Source organism: Cervus elaphus, chromosome 8, assembly GCF_910594005.1.
Source record: "Cervus elaphus chromosome 8, mCerEla1.1, whole genome shotgun sequence".
NCBI lineage: Eukaryota > Metazoa > Chordata > Mammalia > Artiodactyla > Cervidae > Cervus > Cervus elaphus.
The window spans coordinates 10,487,335-10,509,634 of record NC_057822.1 but is presented as its reverse complement, the minus strand read 5'-3'; the positions used below and the strand labels follow the sequence as shown (position 1 = coordinate 10,509,634).

Below are 22,300 nucleotides of genomic sequence, written 5' to 3'. Positions count from 1 at the left end.
ACAACAATGTGGTTGCTCTCTGCGCTTAGAGGATACTTCCCACCTGGGGACTGTGCAGATGCTTACAAGTCAGTCAAGCAGTGTGTTTATCTGCAAGCGTGTCCATTCTTGTTTCCTAAAACAATGGCTAAAAATAGGTTTAAAAAAATATTCATTTGAATATGGAATGCATGATAGGATACTTTCATGGGTAGTCTACTTCTCTTTCTAGTTACCATGTTGACACCCTCAAATGGGCAAGGGGACAAGAGCAGTGGTTCGGGTTTTTTCTTCTTCTTTTGACTTTGAATTTGACTTAGCAGTCAAGAACTGCTTGCTCATTAACTCAGCGAGTTCAGTACCTACTGTGTCAGCCCATTTGCCAACTTCTAGGAGTATAAAGCAAGAGAAGAGACTGGTGTCCCAGGTGTTGCTGACTCCACATTCCCAGTAACACAGAGTAGCTGCCCGGTGATAGAGTTCCCTGCCATCTTGGCATTGACATGATCTTACAGGAGTTCTGTGGTTCCCGAGCACTACAGAGGCCCTTGGGACTGAGCAGAGGCAGGCCACTCCTCAGCAGAATGAAACCCCAGCCTCTGTAGAGCTTCTACCTGCTCAGGCCGGGGGAGCGTACACTTTTGGATGTTTGTGGTCACCTGGGATGTCGGGTATGCAGTGTTCTCTTGGCATGCAGTTGAGACAGAACAGCACTGTGACCCAAGTTCTCAGAAATCCCCAATGTCACGGCCAAGCCATGAGTCCAGCCTCCTCTCGGGAAGATCCTTCTAGGTGTACAGGTGGGAAATGTTGAGAGAAACTCAAAACTCTTGATACATTTTTGAGCATGCACCCCCAAGTTACATTCCTTTATTTAACAGTTATTTACATCTGTTACTATGTTAGTTTGTTATGTATATTACAAAACATTCAAAAATTAGAAATGAAAAAGGATATTAAAAATAAATATGAAGGGATACTAATACAGTTAACCCTTGAACATCACAGTGTGAACCGCACAGGTCCACTTAAACTCAGATTTTTTCAATAAGTACACACTACACAATCTGCAGTTGGCTGAATCTGCATATACAGAGGGCCAACTGTAAAGTTACATGTGGATTTTTGACTGTGTGGGGATCAGTGCGCTGACCCCCTTGTTCCAGGATCAGCTGTAATTCTTCTGTTTCCCGGTCAGTCATCGTGTGTGCTCACTTTGGAGATCACTGCTGGGGGGTGGGGGGACTCTAACCTCATTATAATACCCTCCCCCCGCCCAGTGGTTTATCGCAGAGGGAAAGGAGATGAGCACCGAGGGCGGCGTCTGCCTTTGGTCCATTCCCTGCCTGCCCCCGTTGGCTCTGGTAAGACATTCACAATGTGGTTTTCAACCATGTTTTCGATTTAAGCCCAGCTTTCCCTGCTAGGAAATCACTGCCTTCTCCTCATGGTAGCATTTGGCCACTCAGAAATGCCCTTTTGAGGAAACTGGTGGTCCTCTCTGCCTCCCTTCTGTGACCTCACTCAGTTTGGTGCCAAAACCCAGTGCGGACTTGACAGTAAAAGCTGCTGCCGTTTTGCATGTGGTCCTGACCCTAGGGGTCCTGTGCCCGGGAGGAACTCTTCTTTGCTTACTGCTTTCCCAAAGTGCGCTGTTCCTCAGCGTCCGCTGTGTAGTAAGACTGTGTCTGCGGAGGAGGGCATGGGAACTGCTGTGAAGACAAGAATGAGTGCTAGGTACTGGAGACTGGCCCAGCAGCAGTAGTCACTGCGCAGGGGTCACCTGGAGAGCTCCGTGCTGGGGTGTGGCATGGGTCCAGAGAGCCGGAGGGATGGTAGTAGGCAAAGGAAGGACACTCAGGTGTAATGCCTAGAATCCAGGAGTGGAAACTGGACCATCTATTCAGCTTCCACCTCAGCTGGAGACTCCTACCATCTATTTGTCTATCCTGTCCTCTGCTGACAATCCTGCCATTGTTTACCTCAGAGAGTTGAGAATTTAGATAGGGCTTGTAGAGTCTGGCACACAGATGCAACTTAATAAGTGATCATGATTATCATTTTTCCAGAAGCTCAGATGTAATTTTTATTCTCTGGTTTTAAAATAAAATAATACTGGATAGTCAGCTCTAGCTGTTTATGTGCTGGGTGCTGCAAAGATGAGGAAGACAGTCCCAGTCCCTCGGGCTCAGAGCTGGGGATGGGGAGTGGGAGACAAGAGTGGAGAAGGGGTGGTACATGTTTTAAAAAAACTCCCACTGCAGCGTGTGATCAGGATTGAGCCCCCTTTACCAAGAGGCAGGAGGCGCTGTGCTGCCAGCACCAAGGTGGGCCGTCTCTTGGGTTCCCTTCTGCACTAACCAGTGGGACAGCTGGTATTGCGGATGCAGGATTAAGTAGAACCCAGTTGGCTACTTGATACCAAAGCTCTGAGGCTGAGAGCCGAATGCAGGATGCTGGGCCCAGAGAAGCCAGCCCTGGTGGCAGGAACCTGGACCTGAGGGGAGGGGGTGCAGGTTTCCAGTCAGTCCCCAGATGGCCATTCCTCATCCACAGTCTGATTTCTGAGAGGTCTTGTCCAAGGTCCTCTACAAGCCTCTAACTGTCAGCTGGTATCTCAGATTCCCTGAGAAGCAGCAGTTAGGACATAAGGTTCCTTCAGTGCCTAGAGGGTTTTCGAAAACTGCTCAAGTATTTCTTCGTAATCATGTTCATCATCTGCAAAAGAATCCCGGTAAGTAAGGATCTTCAGCCTTAGATTGCTTCCCCTCTTTAGGGCACTTCCACCCCCTGGACAGGGGAGGGTTTGGTCTGGATGCTCTAAGGTCCTTGATAGCCCAGAAGCCACAATTGGTTGTGTCTGCACACTTTGCCAACATTCCCATGTGCCTCGGGGAGGGTAGTTGGGGGATGAAGTCATTTTGCTTGCCAGGGCCCTGGAGCCCCTAGGAGAAGGACAGTAAGGATCCTTCAGCCTAAGCTCACCCCATATAGGCCTGTGCATCCAACTAGGACTGCAGAAGGGTCTGGCCACAGGCAGGGCCCTGCTGAGGGTCTGGCTGGTGCCATCAGAGGCACAGCAGCAGCAGAATGGTGGGGAGGGGAGAAGCAAGGATTGGATGAACAGGGGCTGAGGGAACTCACCTGAATCTTCAGTGATGGGCACAGCGGGCCTGTGGCCCTTCTTGCGGCCAGGAACCTCACTATATAAATTGGAGCTGTCCTGGGTGACCTTTGGCAAGGACTTCGTCCTGAGTTTAGGCAGCAGAGGTGGTTCCTGCAATTTGGAGACTTGAGAGGACTATGTGGGAGAAAAAGCAGAAGTCAGTGGGATCTCAAAAAACAGGGTGGCAGAGTCCACGAAATACAATTTCCCCCAAATGTCACTTCCTCTGCTCCCCTCTGAACTTCCTTTTCAGAGTAGCACATCTCAGAACACCAGGAGTTTTTGCTACAAGCATTTGAAATGTTCTTTGGCAGGGGAAAAGGGGATCAGGATGAGGGATAATGGGATTGGGGGCCAGACAGGAAAATGTCCCTGCATTTTTCCACAGGGATTTAGTCATTGTGCTTCAGATCTGTCACCAAAGGAATAAAATGTAGTCACAAAGCCTCAGAATTAAGAGTGCAGGGCTGAGAAGCGTCCCAGAGGAAGAAGACTTTTACTGAACTCCTACCATGTGCCAAACACACGATGTGCCAAACACTGTATGCATATCGGCTCATTTCATCCTCTGAGGAGCTGTTTGAGCTCCCAGTTTGTAGGTAAGGAACCAGGCTCAGTGAAAAATGTGCCACGTCACGCCTCACGGGATCCCTGGCCAGGTCAAGCTTGGGACCCAGAACAGGTCTGTGACCTCTAAAAAGCTGCTGCTCGGGACATCCCTGGTGGTCCAGTGGTTAATAATCCGCCTGCTAGTGCAGGGGACACAGGTTCGATCCCTGGCCTGGGAGGATCCCACAAGCCACGGGGCAACTATGCTTGTGCGCCACAACTACCGAGTCCGTGCTCTAGAGCCCACGTGCCGCAACAAGAGATGCCAGTGCAACCACAATGAGAAGCAAGTACACCGCGACTCGAGAAAGCCCGCGCCCGGCAACGAAGACCCAGCGCAGCCAGAAATAAACAGAACAAAACGAAAGCCACTGCTCTTCCCGCCATGCTTTCAGGAGCAAACAGTTCCCTGGTGAGCAGCAGAGAACACTCGTGCCCAGGGAGGGAGAGTTGCTGGTTCTAGGACAACAAGCAGGAAACGGGCCCAAAGAAACCAAGGCTGGGGCGGAGGTCTCAGCTCTGGACCGCACTCTTTCCAACACTGTCACAGGCCTGTGTTTCAGAGGTCCTAGTCTATTCTTGACTCTTGTCAGAAAACAACTACCCCACCCACTGCCCACAGATATGAGCCCCTGCTGGGGCTGAGATGGCTCGGGGTCACTTTTTTTTTTTTTGCCCAAAGTCTTTTTTTTTTTTTTCACTTATTTTTATTAGTTGGAGGCTAATTACTTCACAACATTGCAGTGGGTTTTGTCATACATTGACATGAATCAGCCATGGAGTTATCGGGGTCACCTTTTAACTTCCACCACCATCCCACTACCTCCCTACATAGTACGAAATACAAGTCTCGCCACATCCCAAAACAATAGGCTTGTTAACAGTTTACAAAGTGCGTTTTATATATATCATTCTCCCCTACGCCCCAACACGCCTTAAGCATGGAAGGTGCTCAGGCCATGTGGTCAGACCCAACTTCAACCCCCAGCCTGCCATTTGCCGGTGTGTGTGTGTGTGTGTGTGTGTGTGTGCTTAGTCGCTCAGTTGTGTGTGTGTGTGTGTGTGTGTGTGTGTGTGTGTGCGCTTAGTCGCTCAGTTGTGTGTGTGTGTGCTTAGTCGCTCAGTTGTGTGTGTGTGTGCTTAGTCGCTCAGTTGTGTGTGTGTGTGCTTAGTCGCTCAGTTGTGTGTGTGTGTGTGTGTGTGTGTGTGCTTAGTCGCTCAGTTGTGTGTGTGTGTGTGTGTGTGTGTGCGTGTGTGCTTAGTCGCTCAGTTGTGTCCGACTCTTTGTGACCCTTTGGGCTGTAGCCCTCCAGGCTCCTCTGTCCATGGGATTTTGTGTGTGTGTGTGTGTGTGTGTGTGTGCATGTGTGTGCTTATTCGCTCAGTTGTGTCCGACTCTTTGTGACCCTTTGGGCTGTAGCCCTCCAGGCTCCTCTGTCCATGGGATTTTTCAGGCAAGAATACTGAAGTGAGTTGCCATACCCTCTTCCAGGGGACCTCCCCAACCCAGGGATCAAACCAGAGTCTCCTGTCTCCTGCATTACAGGTGGGTTCCTTACCTGCTGAGTCATTGGAGAAGTTCTAACTGTGATCTCAGGTAAACTCTGTGCCTCTTGTTTTCTCAACCGTAAAAAGAACTGCCAATGCCCACCTCAGAGGGAGGTCGTGAGGGCTGGGGGAGCTGCATATAAGGTGCCTTCCCCAGAGTAAGCACCCAACGAGTGAAAGTGAAAGTTGCTGGATGGTGTCTGACTCTTTGTGACCCCATGGACTATAAAGTCCATGGAATTCTCCAGGCCAGAATACTGGAGTGAGTAGCCTATTCCTTCTCCAGCAGATCTTCCCGATCCAGAAATCGAACCGGGGTCTTCTGCCTTGCAGGCGGGTTCTTTACCAACTGAGGCTAACAAAACTGCACTAAGATTTATCAATGTTATCTCAGGCTCACTAGTGAGGAAACGTGCCCAGAGAAGGGGTACAGGCCACAGAGTGAGGAAGCTGGGACGTGAACTTAGTGTTTCTGACTCTGCGGTTCTTTCCCCCTTGTGATTCAATCTGGTTCCGTTCAGACTCACCGGCAGTGAGTTTTTCTCACCTTCTCCGCCTGCCTTGGAGTCAGCGGAGCCTGCCCCACAGAACTCTTGTTCTAGCCCGAGAGACCAAATACAACTGATTAAAACTTCATGACTGGACGTCCCTGGTGGTCCAATGGTTAAGAATCAGCCTCCAACGCAGGGGACATGGCTTCAATCCCTGGTCCAGGAAGATTCCACAAACTGTGAGACAGCTAAGCCCACATGCCTGGAGCCCATGCTCAGCAACAAGAGAAACCCACAAACCACAACTCAAGTAGCCCCCACTCGCTGCAACTAGAGCGAGTGCGCACAGCAGTGAAGACGCAGCGCAACCAGAAAAAGAAAAATCGACAGGCGTAGTCCCACCTCCAGGCTACATACAGCATGCAGTGTGCATACAGATGAGGAAGGACTGTCACTGCCTTGGAAGAAATCTAAGCTGAGCCTTGCCCAGGAGTCTGAAAGGAGGAAGAACGTTCCTGGCAAAAAGACTGGCTTGCGTGAAGTGCTGAGGCGGGAATCTTGGCATATTGAGGGCGCGTCAGGAGTTGGAGCGTGGGCTGCTGACATGGAAAACCGGCCTGGGAAGGCGAGGCTGAAGTCAGCTCTAAAGGACCCTGGATACCATGTTAAGGGAGTCCATCACCCCCAGCAACGGGGAGCCACTGAAGGGTTCAGCAGATGGGGCTGAGGCCCCTCAGCGACCAGGAGAGATGTGGGAGGCCATTCCGATATCGGTAGGGAGGGGTTGAAAAGGCTGCTATAATGGTTCGGGTGAAAAATGCTATAGCGTGAGCTGGGGAGTGTTAGCAGAGACAGGAAGAGCCCCGTGAACTTGGAGTCACAACGCTATGCTCCAGTTCAGGGCCCCTGAACTGTGTAACTTGGGGCACATCTCAGAGTCTCTGAGACCTCATTTTCTCAAACGTAAAATACGGATAATCACACTGATGTCAGGATGGTCAGGATGGAATAGCAGGGACCAGGTGTGCACGTTTATAAACCGCAGGTTCCCTACAACTGGAAGAGAAGTGCCATGCCAGACAAAGAAAGAACAGCAGGACTTGAATGATCCCAACAGAGGGCCCCTCCCTGCCCGATGGGTTCTCTTGGTACCTTGACTCCTTTCTCCTTGCTCATCTGCTTCTTCTGCTCACTGAGGCCCTTACTCTTCGGAGGCCTGGGTGGGGGAGCTTGACTCTCAAAGGCCGGTAGCTTCCGCAGGCGATAGTAGAAGGCCTCCGTCAGCTCCTCCACTGTGGCTGTGGGGAGGGGCCCAGACGGCTGGCCCGGCAGCTCCTCGACCTCTGCGACAGTCAGATCCAGCCACCGGGGAGGGATCTCGAAGCACATCTCGGGGTCGGAGTCCAGGCTGACCACCAAGAAGGGTTCCAGGATCTTTTCTTCCAGCTGCAGGCCCGGGAAGGAGGGCAGAGGGTCGGCGGGGTGCCTGGGGTCCTTGGCCACCACCTTGACCTCACAGGGCAGTGAGAACTGGGCAGTCAGGTCCTGCAGGCTGTAGCGCCGGGCATCGCTCAGCTCCTCCACAAAGCCGCCAGAGAAGTAGAGGGGCAGCAGAATCTGTTCTTGGTCCTCCACCTCGTCATCCTCCCCAGCCTCTTCCTCCCCAGTCTGCTCACCTAGCCGCTGACACACCAAGACATCTATGTCCTTCTCATGTTGCCCAAGGGCCTGGCCAGACCCCAGCACCTCCAGCCTGTCACCCACAGCCAGGGACGCAAACCCCAGGTTCTCCAGCTCATCTCCCTCACAGTCCTTTGTGGTCACGACCCGGAGTGGCTGGCCCGGCTGGAAAGCTCCCAGGAGGTCATAGGCCGTGGGGAACTCTCTCGGCCGCCGCCGCAGCTTGCCCCGGTAGGCGCTGGAGATCATGAAGTGTCTGGGCACCTTCCGGCCCCTGGTCGAGGCCAAGAACCGCCAGGGCGGCGAAGCCAAGCCATGGAGGTAGAGCCTCTGGCCCTTCTGTAAGGAGCTCAGCCACGGGCTGAGGAAGCTGGGGGACCCCTCCGGAACTTCCAGGATCTCTGTGGCCAGGGGGAAGGGGCCTCCCCGGGCCAGGGCCTCGCTCAGCAGCAGCGGCTGTATGAAGTGAATGTGCTGCGAGGAGGCGGTGACATCCTCCACGTCGACCTCCAGGGTGGAGGGGATCTTGACGACGGTCCTGCGCACTGTGGAGGGGAGAGGTCAGCCCGGGTCCGCGCCCTCCTCCCCTCAGAGGTCTGGGCCTGCTGACCTCCTGCCTGTCTCCATCTTTTCCTTCCTACCAGCATTTTTCTATTGTGCCAGCTTCCTCACCCACTCCTTTCCTTCTACCTCTTTTTAAAAAGTTATTATAGGGACTTCCCTGGTGGTCCAGTGGTTAAGACTTCGCCTTCCAATACAGGGGGATGTGTGTTTAATCCCTGGTCGGGGAACTAAGACCCCTACATGCGTGCCTAGTGGCCAAAAAAAACAAAACAAAGCAGAAGCAATATTGTAACCAATTCAATAAAGACTTTAAAAATGGTCTACATTTTTAAAAAATCTCTTTAAAAATTAATAAAAAGTTATTATAGAAAGTTTTAAATGTTTACAAAAGTAGAATAAGTATTGTGAACCCTTAAGTACCTGTCATCCAGCTTCAACATTTAAACCATCTTCTTTCATTTATACCCCCATCTATCCATTCCCCCTCCACTGGGTTACTTTGAATCAGAATAATCATATCTTGCCATCTGTGACCATTTCAGTGTGTATTGCTAAAAGAAGGAATAATTAAAATTTTAATAACAACTAGGTAATGATCACATTGAAATAATCATTTGGTAATTCCTTAATATCACTGAATATCCAGTCAGTTTACTTTCAAAATTTTAATTGAATTTTGAATATAATTGTATAAATTGTCTTTCCAAATCCTTTCTGGATTTGAACAGATAAAGTCAAATCAAGAAAAACACTGACTACATGACTTTGGACAACGTCCTGCCCTGGTGTTGAAAGTGCCAAGTGCATTAAACTCTAAGAGAATGAGGAAAACTGGCCTACCCACTGTGCTGTGTGAGTCGCACCACATGGAAGTTGGAACAGGGAATGTTCCCATTTTGCAGATGAGGACACTGAGACTCCGAGGTGATGACTTCCCTCAGGTCACAGGGTTGGGAATTTTGCTCTGTGCCAGACGAGCTGATAACTGGTTGAAGCTGGGACATGGGCACATGCAGGCTCATTATATTGTTTTTGGTTTTTTTGTTTTTTTTTTTCCTTTAGAATGTTTTCTAGATTACCTGAGCTGCCTCATTCTCCAGGGCAGCCAACTTGTTATTAAAAAAAAAAACAAAAAAACTAGTAAACAAAGCATAGGTTCTTTAAGACAGTCCTCAGTGAGGCTTCTGGTAGCATCCAAAGCAGGGTTGATGAGGCAGAGGTCTGGCCAGGCGGAGGCCAAGCCTGAGTGGAGGTAGAAGAACGGGGTGGGGGTGCCCTGGGAACCTCGACATACACACCAATCCTTCTACCTCTGCTCCAGCGTGGCCGCCGACCGGCCAGACCTGGCAGGTTCTGCCTCTGCTTCACCAACCCTCTGTGTGAGGCCACCAGTCCACCTGAGAAGTGACCTAAGAAACAGCCGGGGGACTCAGCCAGACAGTGCCTTTTCCCAGACAGCAGGCCCTTCACCAACAATCCTGCCCTCCCCAGGAACAGGAAAATACATTTCTTCAGAGCAAAGGCTCAAGGTTTCACTTTGTAACACTCCGTTTCTTTGTCCTAGCAGTGGACAAGCGCACAACCCAACTTCTGCCCAATTTTATAAACTATATGGGATCTTACTTAAGTTACCCTGTTTTCCTATCTCCTTTTGCACCCAACTTCCACTGCTGGGGAATCTTCACTCCATTACATTGTATATACCAGGTAAACCACCCAGAATCCCTGGTCTGTCCACAGGGAGGGGGGCATCGTCCATCAGAGCAGCTCCCCTGGGACCTCTCTGTCCCTCCCGCCTCCCACCCCCATCCTCCTGCCCCGGGAACTCACAGTGCATGATGGCTTCGACCTCATACTGGGGCATCAAGGTCAGGGAGCGCCAGGGGAAGGCGGAGCAGGTGAGGAGGGCGGCCCTCAGGGCGGGGTCCTGCAGCACCTGGAGCAGGGTCCGAGGGGGCCCGGGCTCCAGTTTCCAGAAGGGCCCCTGCTGGGACAAGGGCAGGTGCAGAAGGACCTGCTGGGCCCCGGAGTCCAGCACGCAGCGGGCACAGCAGGTCCCGTTGTGCATCTCCACAGCCTCCAGCTTGAGGGGCTGCTCTTCAGGCACCACCCTGGCCTTGGTGGTGATTCTGTGGGTCGACATGAAGCGGATGGGCAGTAGCTTGGAGCTCTGGGTTGCAGCATGGACCAGTTCCTCCAGGGTTCCATAGCTCTGGGGGCCGGTGAGGGAGCTGAAGTGGCCTGTGGGGGCACAGCAGGGGGTGTCAGGGTAGGGCAGGCTTTTGCTCAGCCTAGGGCCGTGAACCCCACACCCAGGTCTGGCTGCAGAGAACCAGGCAGAATCCCGAGGACAGGGGTCAAAGGTGGGCCAGCGTTGGCATATCCAGGCTGCAGGGCTGAGGGACTAGAGGCAGCAAGTGACTGTATCGAGTGGACAGCGAGGGGCAGGGCTGGGGATGGCTCCTTCCGACACAGACACAGAGGGATTGTCACCAGACACAGAACAGGACAGACACGCTGACTGCCACATTCTCCCGCCTCCCAGCGCCTCCTGCCCCTGACGTTTTCCATCTTTGCCCCCAGATACCTCAGCACTGCTCTGTTTCCACACCCTAGCTCCCATCACCCTGTCCTGGGTGGGTGAGCACCACTGTCCCTGCCAAACTAGAAACTCAAGAGCTACTGGCCAAATGACCCCTGACCTACCCTTTCCCCTTCCACCCCCGCCCCCTGCCCTGTCCATTCTTCTGCCACCAGACTGGCCTAAGATACCCCATGTCCGGAGGTAATATCACTTCTTGCGTTTTCCTGCCCCAAACCCTCCACACAAATCTATTCAAGGAAGCAGCACACAAACTCGGTCTGAAGGATATTCTGCCAAAGTACTGATCTGGACTCTTCAGAAAACACTGGTATCAAGGCAAAGGCAGGCAGAGGAACTAGTTCAGCCTGAAGGAGACTAAAGGAGGCCAAACTGAATGTCACGTGTGATCTGGGGCTGAATTCTGAATCAAGGCAAACACCAGGCTATCAAGGATACTATAGGGTAGCTGGTGAAATTTGAATACAGACTGTGGATTAAACAGTAGTATTGTATCAATATTAGATTTTCTGAATTTAATCACTGAACTATAGCTTTGTGAGTGAACGCCTTTGTTTTCTAAGAGATACACTCAATATTAGGAGTAATATTTAGATGTAATAGGGCATCATGTCTGTAACTTACTCTCAAATGGTTCAGAAAAAGATATATATATATACACACACAGATAGATAAAAAGATTACATATGTACACACATATAATAGTAATATATGTTCATATGTATGCATATGTGTATATAATATACACAGAGAGAAAACAAATGTAACAAAATGCTTAATAATTGGTGAATCTGGATAAACAGTATATAGAAATTCTAGAAAGTCTTCTGTGAGTCTGAAATTATTTCAAGTTTTTTAAAAATCCTCAAAATAGAAAACAAAACACATCACTTCCCTTTTTAAAACCCTCTTTGGCTACTTAATAGCTTCAAAATAAAGACTGAAATGGATCAGTGCCCCACACAAGCCCCCCTCAGTGGTCTGGCTTCCACTCACCTCCCCACCTCTTGCTCCTCACCTGGAACCCATGCCCTCACCAGGCCCCTTACAGACCTGACGCCCCATTATATTTAAATATTACTCCTAATATTTGGTGCATGTCCTAAAAAACAAAAACATTCACTCACAAAACTGTACTTCAGTGATTAAAATCAGGAAACCATACTGAAAACAAGCCCTCAGAGAGCACCTGCTCTGAGCCCAGCCCTGTTCTGAGCGCATCATACATGGCAACTCATTCAATGCTCACATCAAACCTTGTTGCTGTTCATCGCTCAGTCGTGTCTGACTCTTTGCAACCCCGTGGACTGCAGCACGCCAGGCTTCCCTGTCCTTCACTATCTCCCGGAGTTTGCTCAAACTCATGTCCATCGAGTAGGTGATGCCATCAAGCCTGACTGCCTCATTACAGAAAACGGAGCTGAGGCAAAGAGACCGTGGGAACTCACCACGGCCACAGCTAGTAGCCGGCAGACCTGGAAGTTCCCATCCAGGCTGCTGGTTTTAGCGTCAGGGCCTGCAGACCGTCGCACACCTCCTGCAGTGACTATGCTTTGTACACATGCCACTCCCTCTAGCTGGGATCCTTCCTCCAACTCAGGTGCTACCTCCCCCAGGAAGCCCGCACAGACCTCTGAGGCAGGCCCCTCGTGCCCAGAGCCCTCTCTAAAGGGTGCCTGCTTCTGCTGCCCTCCTGCCATCCTGGAAGCTCCCCACCGGAGGAGGCTGCATCTGATTCATCCTGAGCGCACACCCCCCAACCCCTAGCACAAGGCCTGGTGCGCAGCAAGGGTCAATGAATGTTTGGTGAGTGAATGTGGGGACGACGACAAAAACAGGCACGTGGACAAAGACACAAAACAGGAAAAGTCTCCGCCAAGAGGCAGACGTCATCAGAGATGGACAAGGAGAGCACACAGCCATGCCAGCTCGGGGCACCGTCAGAGCGCTCAGGGGTCATCTGTGCCTCGGGGATGGGTGGCGGTGGATGTGAGAGGGCCGTGGGGGCCAACCCAGAGGGCTGGGGGTTTGTGCGGGGGGTCCAGTGGGTCTGAGAGTATGTCTGGAGGGTTCCGGGGCACTCAGGGAGGCAGAAGTGCCCACCTTACCCTGGAAGTTGGGAGCGAGCTCGGTGGTCTGGCCTGTCCCTGGGTTCTCACAGACCACCTTTTGGAGGCGAACGTGGGTGACCTTGATCAAGTCTCCTGTGGAGAGGCAGCACTCGTTCCCAGAGATCTCGTAGATGGAGCCTGCAGAGACACAGACTCGGTTTCGCCCATTCAGCGAATGCCAGTCACTGGGGGCCAGGGCTCTGTTCCCCCAAGGCGCCGCTCACCACACCTTTGCCCGCACTGTTCCCACCACCTGGAATGCCCTTCCCTGTCTTCCCTGCCCAGCACCCACCGGCTCATCTGTCCTCAGGCAGCATCGATGCCACTTCGCCTGCTTTTAGCGCTGACTGTACCCCTCTGCGGTCACAGCCCCCAGCCTCTGGAACTTAACTCATACAACAGGACTGATCCAGCTCACCCAGCACAGGCTCAGCCTCAAAGAGGGTGTTTTAAGTCACAAATGAATAAACCACCCAGTAAATCCCAATTCCCTTATTGCGTGCTAAGTCGCTTCAGTCGTGTCCAGCCCTTTGGGACCCTATGGACTGTTATAGCCTGCCGGGCTCCTCTCTCCATGAGATTCTCCAGGCAAGTAACCTGGAGTGGGTTGCCATGCCCTCCTCCAGGGAATCTTCCCCACCCAGGGATCGAGCTCAGGTCTGCACTGCAGGTGGATTCTTTACTATCTGAGCCACTAGAGAAGCCCAATTCCCTTATTAGACAGCTGCAAAGTCAAGCCCAGAGAGGCTCTGAGATCACAAAGAGCCAAACACCCACACTGGCACTTTCTTCTTCAAATGACTTGTTTTTAAAGGAAGCACAGGAGAGAATGGCAGGCCACTGAGAGGGTGGGCCCTGTAGGCAGGGTTCCGGGCCCCCACTTTCAAGCACAGTAGCCCCACGTTTCCTGGTTTCAAGAGCTTAAAGCAGCATCCAGAACATGGAAGGTGCTCAATAAAGATCTCTCCACTCAGGCAGTGCATAGGCCCCCACCCCGCCATCCTGCTGAACAAAGGACAGACACTGCAGGTAGGCAAAACTCGAGGCCACCTGACTCTACCTCACACCGAGGGCAGCCCAGCAGGGCCGGAAAAACTGATGAAAACCCCATCCCTTACCCCCAGGAAAATACAATCAGGCTCCAACACACAGTTTAGGCTCCAGACCCTCAGGGCTGGTAAGAACAGCAGCCCTGGTGCTGGAGACGGACTCGATGCCCACTGCTGTGCCCAGTTCTGCAGGGGTATCACCGCGCTCAAGACCCATGACTATCCTTGGAGGGAAGGACTTTTTGTTCCTATATAAGGACTTGGCAAGGATGAATGGGCGGGCAGCCCAAGATGATCAGGTAGTAAAAGGCATTACCAGGACTCGGCCGGGATGTCTGCCTCCAACCTGGGGCTCCGAACCACGCAGCAATCAGAGCCACCTGTCCCACCAGGATCACCATCCGCCCTTCTCCAGCTCACCCCCACCCCCACGCGGTCACCTTGTCAGGTTCTCTTCTCCTAACTTCCTCCACTTCCCTTCTCCCGGGGTGGGGGTGGGGAGCAGAATGACGAAACAAATATTGTGACACAGTGTGGGGTGGGGCGGGGGGAGTCAGGAGGAGAGCAAACAGCACAGATGCCTGCAGGAAGCTCCCAGAGACAGGAAGAGTGAGATTTGAACCCAGATCCCTCAAATGGGATTCCCAAGCGGCCCTGGCAGGGCCCCATAGCCTGGTGGCGGGTCCCGCCTCCGGTGGCCCTTCAGGTGTCTCAGCCTTGATCTGTGAATCCACTTGGAGCCTCAGAACGCTTTCCTGTGCGGAGCAAGGGAGCAGGTGGAGGGAACAGGATGGGTCAGGGCACTCAGGCGGAGTTTGCTCTCGAAGGAAGGAACCTTCTCCACCCCACCCAGACTCTCGCTTCCCTCTCTCCTCCGCCTCCTCCTTCCCCACTCAGCCGCCCACAGTTCCTCCCGCCCGCCCCCGCTCAGAGCTGCCGCCTCTCCCTTCACCTTCACGGCCTGTCAGTTCTTCCCCTCTAGATCTTTCAGGCAATGACTACTGACGAAGCCCCAGCTGTGCGCCACCCCTGTGAACCAGGCGGGCTGCGGCCAGGTGGGCAGATGTGCGGGCGTGCAAGGAGCCAGGAGGGCTTCCCGGAGGAGGAGTCATTTCAGCTGCGAACCGAAGAGCTGGTCGACTCAAGTACTGCCCAATGCCGAGCAGAGGGGCAAAGGCGGGATTGGAGGGACCGAAGAATAGGACACGTAGACAGGTGTCAAGGTGGGGCAGCGGAGGGTACACGGAGGGGAGGGCTGACCTGGCCCTTCAGAATCATCAAGCAACAGCTCCCCATCGCGAGCGCCTGAGTGCCGAGACCGCGCACGGTCGGACCTCCTGCAATGCGCCCGACGGTTCCAGCCCAGCTTGGCTCGGTTCCACCCACCTGAGTATCCGAGCTCAGTGACTTCCCATCGCCACCCTGCCGGGCAGTCAGCGACCACCCCCCCGCCCCCCACCAATTCCACGGAGGCCAAAGCCGTGGCCCGGAGAAGTTGGAGAGTGGCCCCAATCACACAGCTTGGGTAGCGGCAGCGTCGGATTCGAACCCCGGGGCGCAGGCCCCAGGTTTCCAAGGTCCGGGTCGGGGGAAGCCGGTCCGCGGCGAGGCCGTGGGGTCGGAGGGGTCTCGGCCCTTCACTCACCCTGGAAGTAGACCCCCGAGCAGACCCGCAGCACACGCGGGAGGGAGGCGGGGTCCAGGGCGCACACGAAGTCCTGCAGCGACACCGGCTCCATGGCCCGTTCGGCTCGCTGGAAGCTGACTGAACTGCCTGCGCGCTGTCCAGCCCGGGCCGGCCCAGCGGGGCGAGGTTGGTCTGAGGCCCCGCCCAGGGGCGTTCCAGGACACCCACCCTCCCCTGCCGGCCCTAGTTCCCGCGTCTCTACACGGGGGTTGCAGTACCCACCTCTCACACTCGTGGCGCTATTGTAGAAAGTCAAGACCAGGACCTGACACCGGGGAGTTCAGTTTCAGTTCAGTAGCTCAGTCGTGTCTCTTTGCGACCTCATGGGCTGCAGCACGCCAGGCTTCCCTGTCCATCACCTACCCCCCGAGCTTACTCAAACTCATGTCCATCGCGTCCGTGATGCTATCCAACCATCTCATCCTCTGTCGTCCCCTTCTCCTCCCATCTTCAATCTTTCCCAGTATCAGGGTCTTTGCAAATGAGTCAGTTCTTCCCATCAGGCGGCCAAAGTATTGGAGTTTCAGCTTCAACATCAGTCCTTCCGATGAATATTCAGGACAGATTTGCTTTAGGATGCACTGGTTGGATCTCCTTGCAGTCCAAGGGACTCTGAAGAGTCTTCTCCAACGCCACAGTTCAAAAGTATCAATTCTTCCGTGCTCAGATTTCTTTATAGTCCAACTCGCACATCCATACATGACTGCTGGAAAAACGATAGCTTTGACTAGAGGGGCTTTTGTCAGTAAAGTAATGTCTCTGCTTTTTAATATGCTGTCTAGGTTGGTCATAGCTTTTCTTTTCTTTTTTTTTTTCATTTATTTTTATTAGTTAGAGGCTAATTACTTTACATGGTCATAGCTTTTCTTCCAAGGAGAGTCTTTTAATTTCATGGCTTCAGTCACCATCTGTGACAAAATCTGCAGTGATTTTGGAGCTCCCAAAAATAAAGTCTATCATGTATCCATTGTTTCCCCATCTATTTGCCATGAAGTGATGGGACTGGATGCCATGATCTTAGTTTTCTGAATGTTGAGCTTTAAGCCAACTTTTTCACTCTCCTCTTTCACTTTAATCAAGAGGCTCGTCACTTTCTGCCATAGGGTGGTGTCATCTGTATATCCGAGGTTATTGATATTTCTCCTGGCCATCTTGATTCCAGTTTGTGCTTCATCCAGTCCAGCATTTCTCATGATGTACTCTGCATATAAGTTAAATAAGTAGGGTGACAATATACAGCCTTGATGTACTCCTTTCCCAATTTGGAACCAGTCTTCTGTTCCATGTCCAATTCTAACTGTCGCTTCTTGACCTGCATACAGATTTCTCAGGAGGCAGGTCAGGTGGTCTGGTATTCCCATCTCTTTAAAAATTTTTCAGTTTGTTGTGGTCCACACAAAGGCTTTGACATAGTCAATAAAGCAGAAGTAGATGTTTTTCTGGAACTCTCTTGCTTTTTCGGTGATTCAGCAGATGTTGGCAATTTGATTTCTGGTTCCTCTGCCTTTTCTAAATCCAGCTTGAATATCTGGAAGTTTACGGTTCATGCTTTGTCGAAGCCTGACTTGGAGAATTTTGAGCGTTACTTTGCTAGTGTGTGAGATGAGTGCAATTGTGCAGTAGTTTAAACATCCTTTGGCATTGCCTTTCTTTGGGACTGGAATGGAAACTGACCTTTTCCAGTCCTGTGGCCACTGCTGAGTTTTCCAGATTTGCTGGCATATTGAGTGCAGCACTTTCACAGCATCATCTTTTAGGATTTGAAATAGCTCAACTGGAATTCCATCACCTCCACTAGCTTTGTTCACAGTGATGCTTCCTAAGGCCCACTTGACTTCACATTCCTGGATGTCTGGCTCTAGGTGAGTGATCACACCATCATGGTTATCTGGGTCGCGAAGATCTTTTTTGTATAGTTTTTCTGTATATTCTTACCACTTCTTAATATCTTCTGCTTCTGTTAGGTCCATACCATTTCTGTCCTTTATTGAGCCCATCTTTGCATGAAATGTTCCCTTGGTATCTCTGATTTTCTTGAAGAGATCTCTAGTTTTTCCCATTCTATTATTTTCCTCTATTTCTTTGCATTGATCACTGAGGAAGGCTTTCTTATCTCTCCTTGCTATTCTTTGGAACTCTGCATTCAAATGGGTATATCTTTCCTTTTCTCTTTTGCCTTTAGCTTCTCTTCTTTTCTCAGCTATTTGTAAGGCCTTGTCAGACAACCATTTTGCCTTTTTGCCTTTCTTTTCCTTGGGGATGGTCTTGATCTCCTGTACAATGTTGTGAACCTCTGTCCCGGGAGGCTCTGAGTAAATAAAAACTGATCCCCACGTGTCTAGGCATCAGTGATGTACTCCATCGTGGAGGGGGGAAGAGGATGAAGATGAAGGAGAAATCCCCTACTCTCCCCTGCCCCCCATGCCCTCGTTATTCCACCACACCCACTCACATCCCCTGCCCTGGTCAATTAGAACTCCTGGTCCAGTTCTGAGTCTCACAGGAGGCACACAGCCCTGCCCTTTGGGTTTGAAGAGGAAGGTAGAGTATCAGGTCTCCTGAATCCCTCTCAGGGACACTTCATGGTCCTCGACCGATAGGGAACTCATTAACTTTCCAGGATGCTCCTTCCCTCTGGACAATTCTCCTGAAAAATTCTTCCTTGGGCTAAAGAGAAATCTGCTTAGGACAGAGACCAGCTATTTCCGGTGACTGCAGAGAGATGGATAAGGATTTTCCATCTCCCTGTCCCTCAGCAGTTAGACCAACTAAGGTTCAAATCCCAGCTCCTTCTCTTGTTTGTTACATAATTTTAGGCAAATCACTTTGATTTTGAGTTCTCATTTCCTCACATGTAAAATGGAAGAAAGAACCTTTCTGAGCTGGTTGCGAGAATTAAGTGAAGTAATATAGATACTGTGCAAAATGCTTTATTTCCGTTTTTGTCACTATGAGAGTAACAGAAGACTTCTAATCAGAAATCATAACCAACGTTTCAAATAAAAATAAAGACATTTGACAAATAAAAAGAGGACATTCTTTTCTCACCACCCAAATATAACTAACATTTTGCAGTGTTCTTTCTACTCTTTATCCTGCTTGGGAGTGTGCGTGGTGGTTTGTTTATTTGTTTTTCATTTTTGATTTATAGTAAAGTTGCAAAAATAGTAGAGAGTTCCCATATATCCCTCAGCTAATTTAAAATTCCCCTGTTGGTATCATCTCTCATTACCAGGGTGCATTTGTCAAAACTAAGAAACCAACACTGCTGCGTTGCTGTAAACTGAACTACAGACATTATTTGAATTTTATCTGTTTTCTCACTGATGTCCTTTTTCTGGTCCAGGATCCCAACAAAGATTCCATGTTGCATTTAGTCATAATGAGTCCTGTCTGTGACACTTTCTCAACGTTTCTCTGACCTTGTTTTTATAACCTTGATTGTCTTGAAGAGTACTGGTCAGATATTGTCCCTCAATTTGTTGTTATTGCTGGTGCTGTTTTCTGATGTCTTCCTATGGCTAGACTGGGGTTATGAATTTTAGGGGCGGTTACTTCCCAGGTGAGGTGCCCTTCTCATCACATCCTCTGGGGCGTACATGACATATCCACATGACTTTTCAGTGTGATGGTAACCTTAACCACCAGGAGGCAGCATCCAAATAAATTATTTGGAATTCTTCTTTAAGAAAAATTTGTCTTGGACTTCCCTGGTGGTCCAGTGGTTAAGGATCTGCCTGTGCCAATGCAGGGGACACGGGTTCGGTCCCTGGTACGGGAAGATTCCACATGATGCAGAGCAACTGAGCCCACATGCCACAACTACTGAGCCTGAGCTCTAGAGCCCCTGATCTGCAACCAGAGAAGCCACCGCAGTGAAAAGCCTGTGCACCGCAACTAGAGAAAGCCCTGACTCAGCAAGAGAGACCCAGGGCAGCCAACAATAAATAAATGAAGTTATTATTTTTTTTTAGATTTGTCTCTCCTCCCCCCCATTTATTTATTTGACTTGATTTATTTTGGTTGCGCTGAGTCTTTGTTGCTGCACCAGGGCGTTCTCTAGTTGCAGTGGGTGGTGGTAACTCTTTGTTGCGGTGTGTGGGCTCCCCATTGCCGTGGCTTCTCTCGTTGCGGAGCACGGGCTGTGGGCTGCGGGCTCAGTAGGTGTGGCGCATGGGTTTAGTTGCTCCCTAGCATGTGGAGTCTTCCCAGATCAGGGATCAAACTTGTGTCATCTACATTGGCGGGCAGATTCTTAACCACTGGACCACCAGGGAAGTCCCTCCCCCATTTATTTATTCAATTATTTATGTCAGTATGGTGGAGAAGGCAATGGCAGCCCTCTCCAGTACTCTTGCCTGGAAAACCCCATGGATGGAGGAGCCTGGTGGGCTGCAGTCCATGGGGTCTCTAAGAGTCGGACACAACTGAGTGACTTCACTTTCACTTTTCACTTTCATGCATTGGAGAAGGAAATGGCAACCCACTCCAGTGTTCTTGCCTGGGGAATCCCAGGGACGGGGGAGCCTGGTGGGCTGCCGTCTGTGGGGTCACACAGAGTCGGACACGACTGAAGCGACTTAGCAGCAGTAGCAGCATGTCAGTGTGGACTCATGTATATTTATTTTATACTTTGATTATAATCTAATACTACATTATTTGGTTGCTCAAATTCTTCCAGCTTTGGGAGCTCCTCATCTGGCTCCTGGGCCCCTTTGCCATGGCCCCACTGTTCCTTTCTCTGAGCCCTTCCTTTCTGCCTGGTGCTCAGGCGCTCCCGGGTCATCTTGTCTTCTCCCTGCCCCCACTATACAATCAGCCATTTCTCCCAGAAGCCAAGATTTCCTTCTATCGGAGAATGGTGTTTAGAAACCACACTCTGGTTGCTGACAGTCTCCTTGCTACTGCATTACCTGTTCTTTTTGTCTTTTTTTTCCATTGCATAGACATTTATAGACACCACCTCCTGCCCCATGACCCAGCTGATGTCAGGTCCAGCCCTAAGTTCCAAGAAGAATCTCCTCTGGTACGAACTTCCACTTGCAAAATAAATGAGTCATAGGAAAGAAGTATACAGTGTGGGGCATAGTCAATAATTATGTAACATCTTAGTATGGTGACAGATCATAACTAGAATCATCCAGGGGATCATCTTGAAATGTACAGAGATATTGAATCACTGTGTTGTGGTCAGGAACTAACATAGTGTCATATCTCAACAGGCAAACAAACTCATAGAAAAAGATATCAGATTTATGCTACCAGAAGTAGGGGTGGGGGGGCGGAAATTGGATGAAGACAGGCTAAAGGTACAAATTCCTTATAATATAAGTAAGTATTAGGGATATAATGTAGAACATGATAAATGCTATTAACAATTCTATGTGTTACATATGAAAGTGGTTAAGAACAAATTGTAGAGTTCTCATCACAAGGAAAAACATTTTTTCTATTCCTTTATTTTTGTACCTATATAAGCTGATGGATATTCACTAATCTTCATGATGTGTGTAAGTCAAGCCATTATGCTGACACCTTAAATGTACACAGTACTGTACATCAGTTATTAATGTATGTCCATAAAACTAGAAGACAGATAAATAAGTAGATAAATAAATACAGCTGCTGAAGGGGAAAAAGGAGGAGGCGAAGAAGTTGTTCCTGAGTAATCATTTTCAACAGAAATCTGCAAATCCTGCCTTTTCATTTGGTGTTTACCTTGTGAGCGTTTTCCTGGATTCCTGGGCACAGAAGTGGGATTACCAAAACTGAGTAGGCAAAACGTACTAGTATTGACATATAGAAACCATCTCCTTGCCAGTACAACTTGCAGTTGTGTATCTATCTGTGTAATTGTTGGGTTGGCCAAAAAACTTGTCTAGTTTTTCTCTGTAAGATAACTCTAGTAGCGCTTAGTTATCTTTAACTTCATTTGAAGCACTGTCGTTAGTTTGTATTGTGATAGCTGTCATATCAGCGTGCGTTTTTTTTTAACCTAAAAATCGGTGAATTTTTTTATAGTTTAAATATTGAAGATGGAAGAAAAAAAACATTTTTGGCCTATTATGTTTTATTATTTCAAGAAAGGTGAAAATGCAAAAAAACAAACAAAGATTTGTGCAGTGTATGGAGAAGGTGCTGTGACTAATCAAATGTGTCTAAAGTGGTTTGCAAAGTTTCATGCTGGAGCTTTCTTGCTGGACCAGACTCCAAGGTAGGGTAGACTGGCTGAAGTTATAGTGATCAAATCAAGACAGAAATTGAGAACAATCAGTGTTATACCATGCAGGAGATAGCTGACATACGCAAAATATTCCAATCAAGCATTGAAAATCATTTACACCATCTTGGTTACATTAATCATGTTGAGGTTTGGGTTCCGCAGAAGTTAAGTGAAAAAAAACCCCTTGACCATATTTGTGTATGCCATCTCTACTTAAGTGTAACGAAAATGTTTCATTTTTAAAACAAATTGTGACAAGTGATGAAAAGTGGATGTGCTAAGTCACTTCAGTCGTGTCCGACCGTGTCCGACTCTGTGACCCTATGGACTGTAGCCCTCGAGTCTCCTCTGTCCATGGGATTTTTCAGGCAAGAATACTGGAGTGGGTTGCCATTCCCTCCTCCAGGGGATCTCCCTGACCCAGAGACTGAACCATCATCTCTTGTGTCTCCTGCATTGGAAGGCAGGTTCTTTACCATTAGCACCACCTGGGAAGCCCAACATGTTTACATACTGATAGTTTTTGCATAAAAAGGACGTAAGTCTCACTACCCTCATGTTGAATTCCAGTATTATTAATTTGAAATAATG

At 49.9% G+C, this 22,300-nt stretch overlaps 1 protein-coding gene across 1 annotated transcript; it reads right to left on the bottom strand.

Annotated features, from left to right (window-relative positions):
• Positions 1–817: 817 nt before the first annotated feature.
• THEMIS2 (thymocyte selection associated family member 2) lies at positions 818–15,599 on the bottom strand. Its single transcript, XM_043909426.1, has 6 exons — positions 15,445–15,599; positions 12,748–12,888; positions 9,868–10,278; positions 6,946–8,018; positions 3,124–3,280; positions 818–2,697 (listed from the first exon to the last, which is right to left on the bottom strand). Exons 1-6 carry the CDS (start codon positions 15,536–15,538, stop codon positions 2,645–2,647), a joined length of 1,929 nt encoding a protein of 642 aa, XP_043765361.1. The 5' UTR covers positions 15,539–15,599; the 3' UTR covers positions 818–2,644.
• Between the last annotated feature and the right edge of the window lie 6,701 nt (positions 15,600–22,300).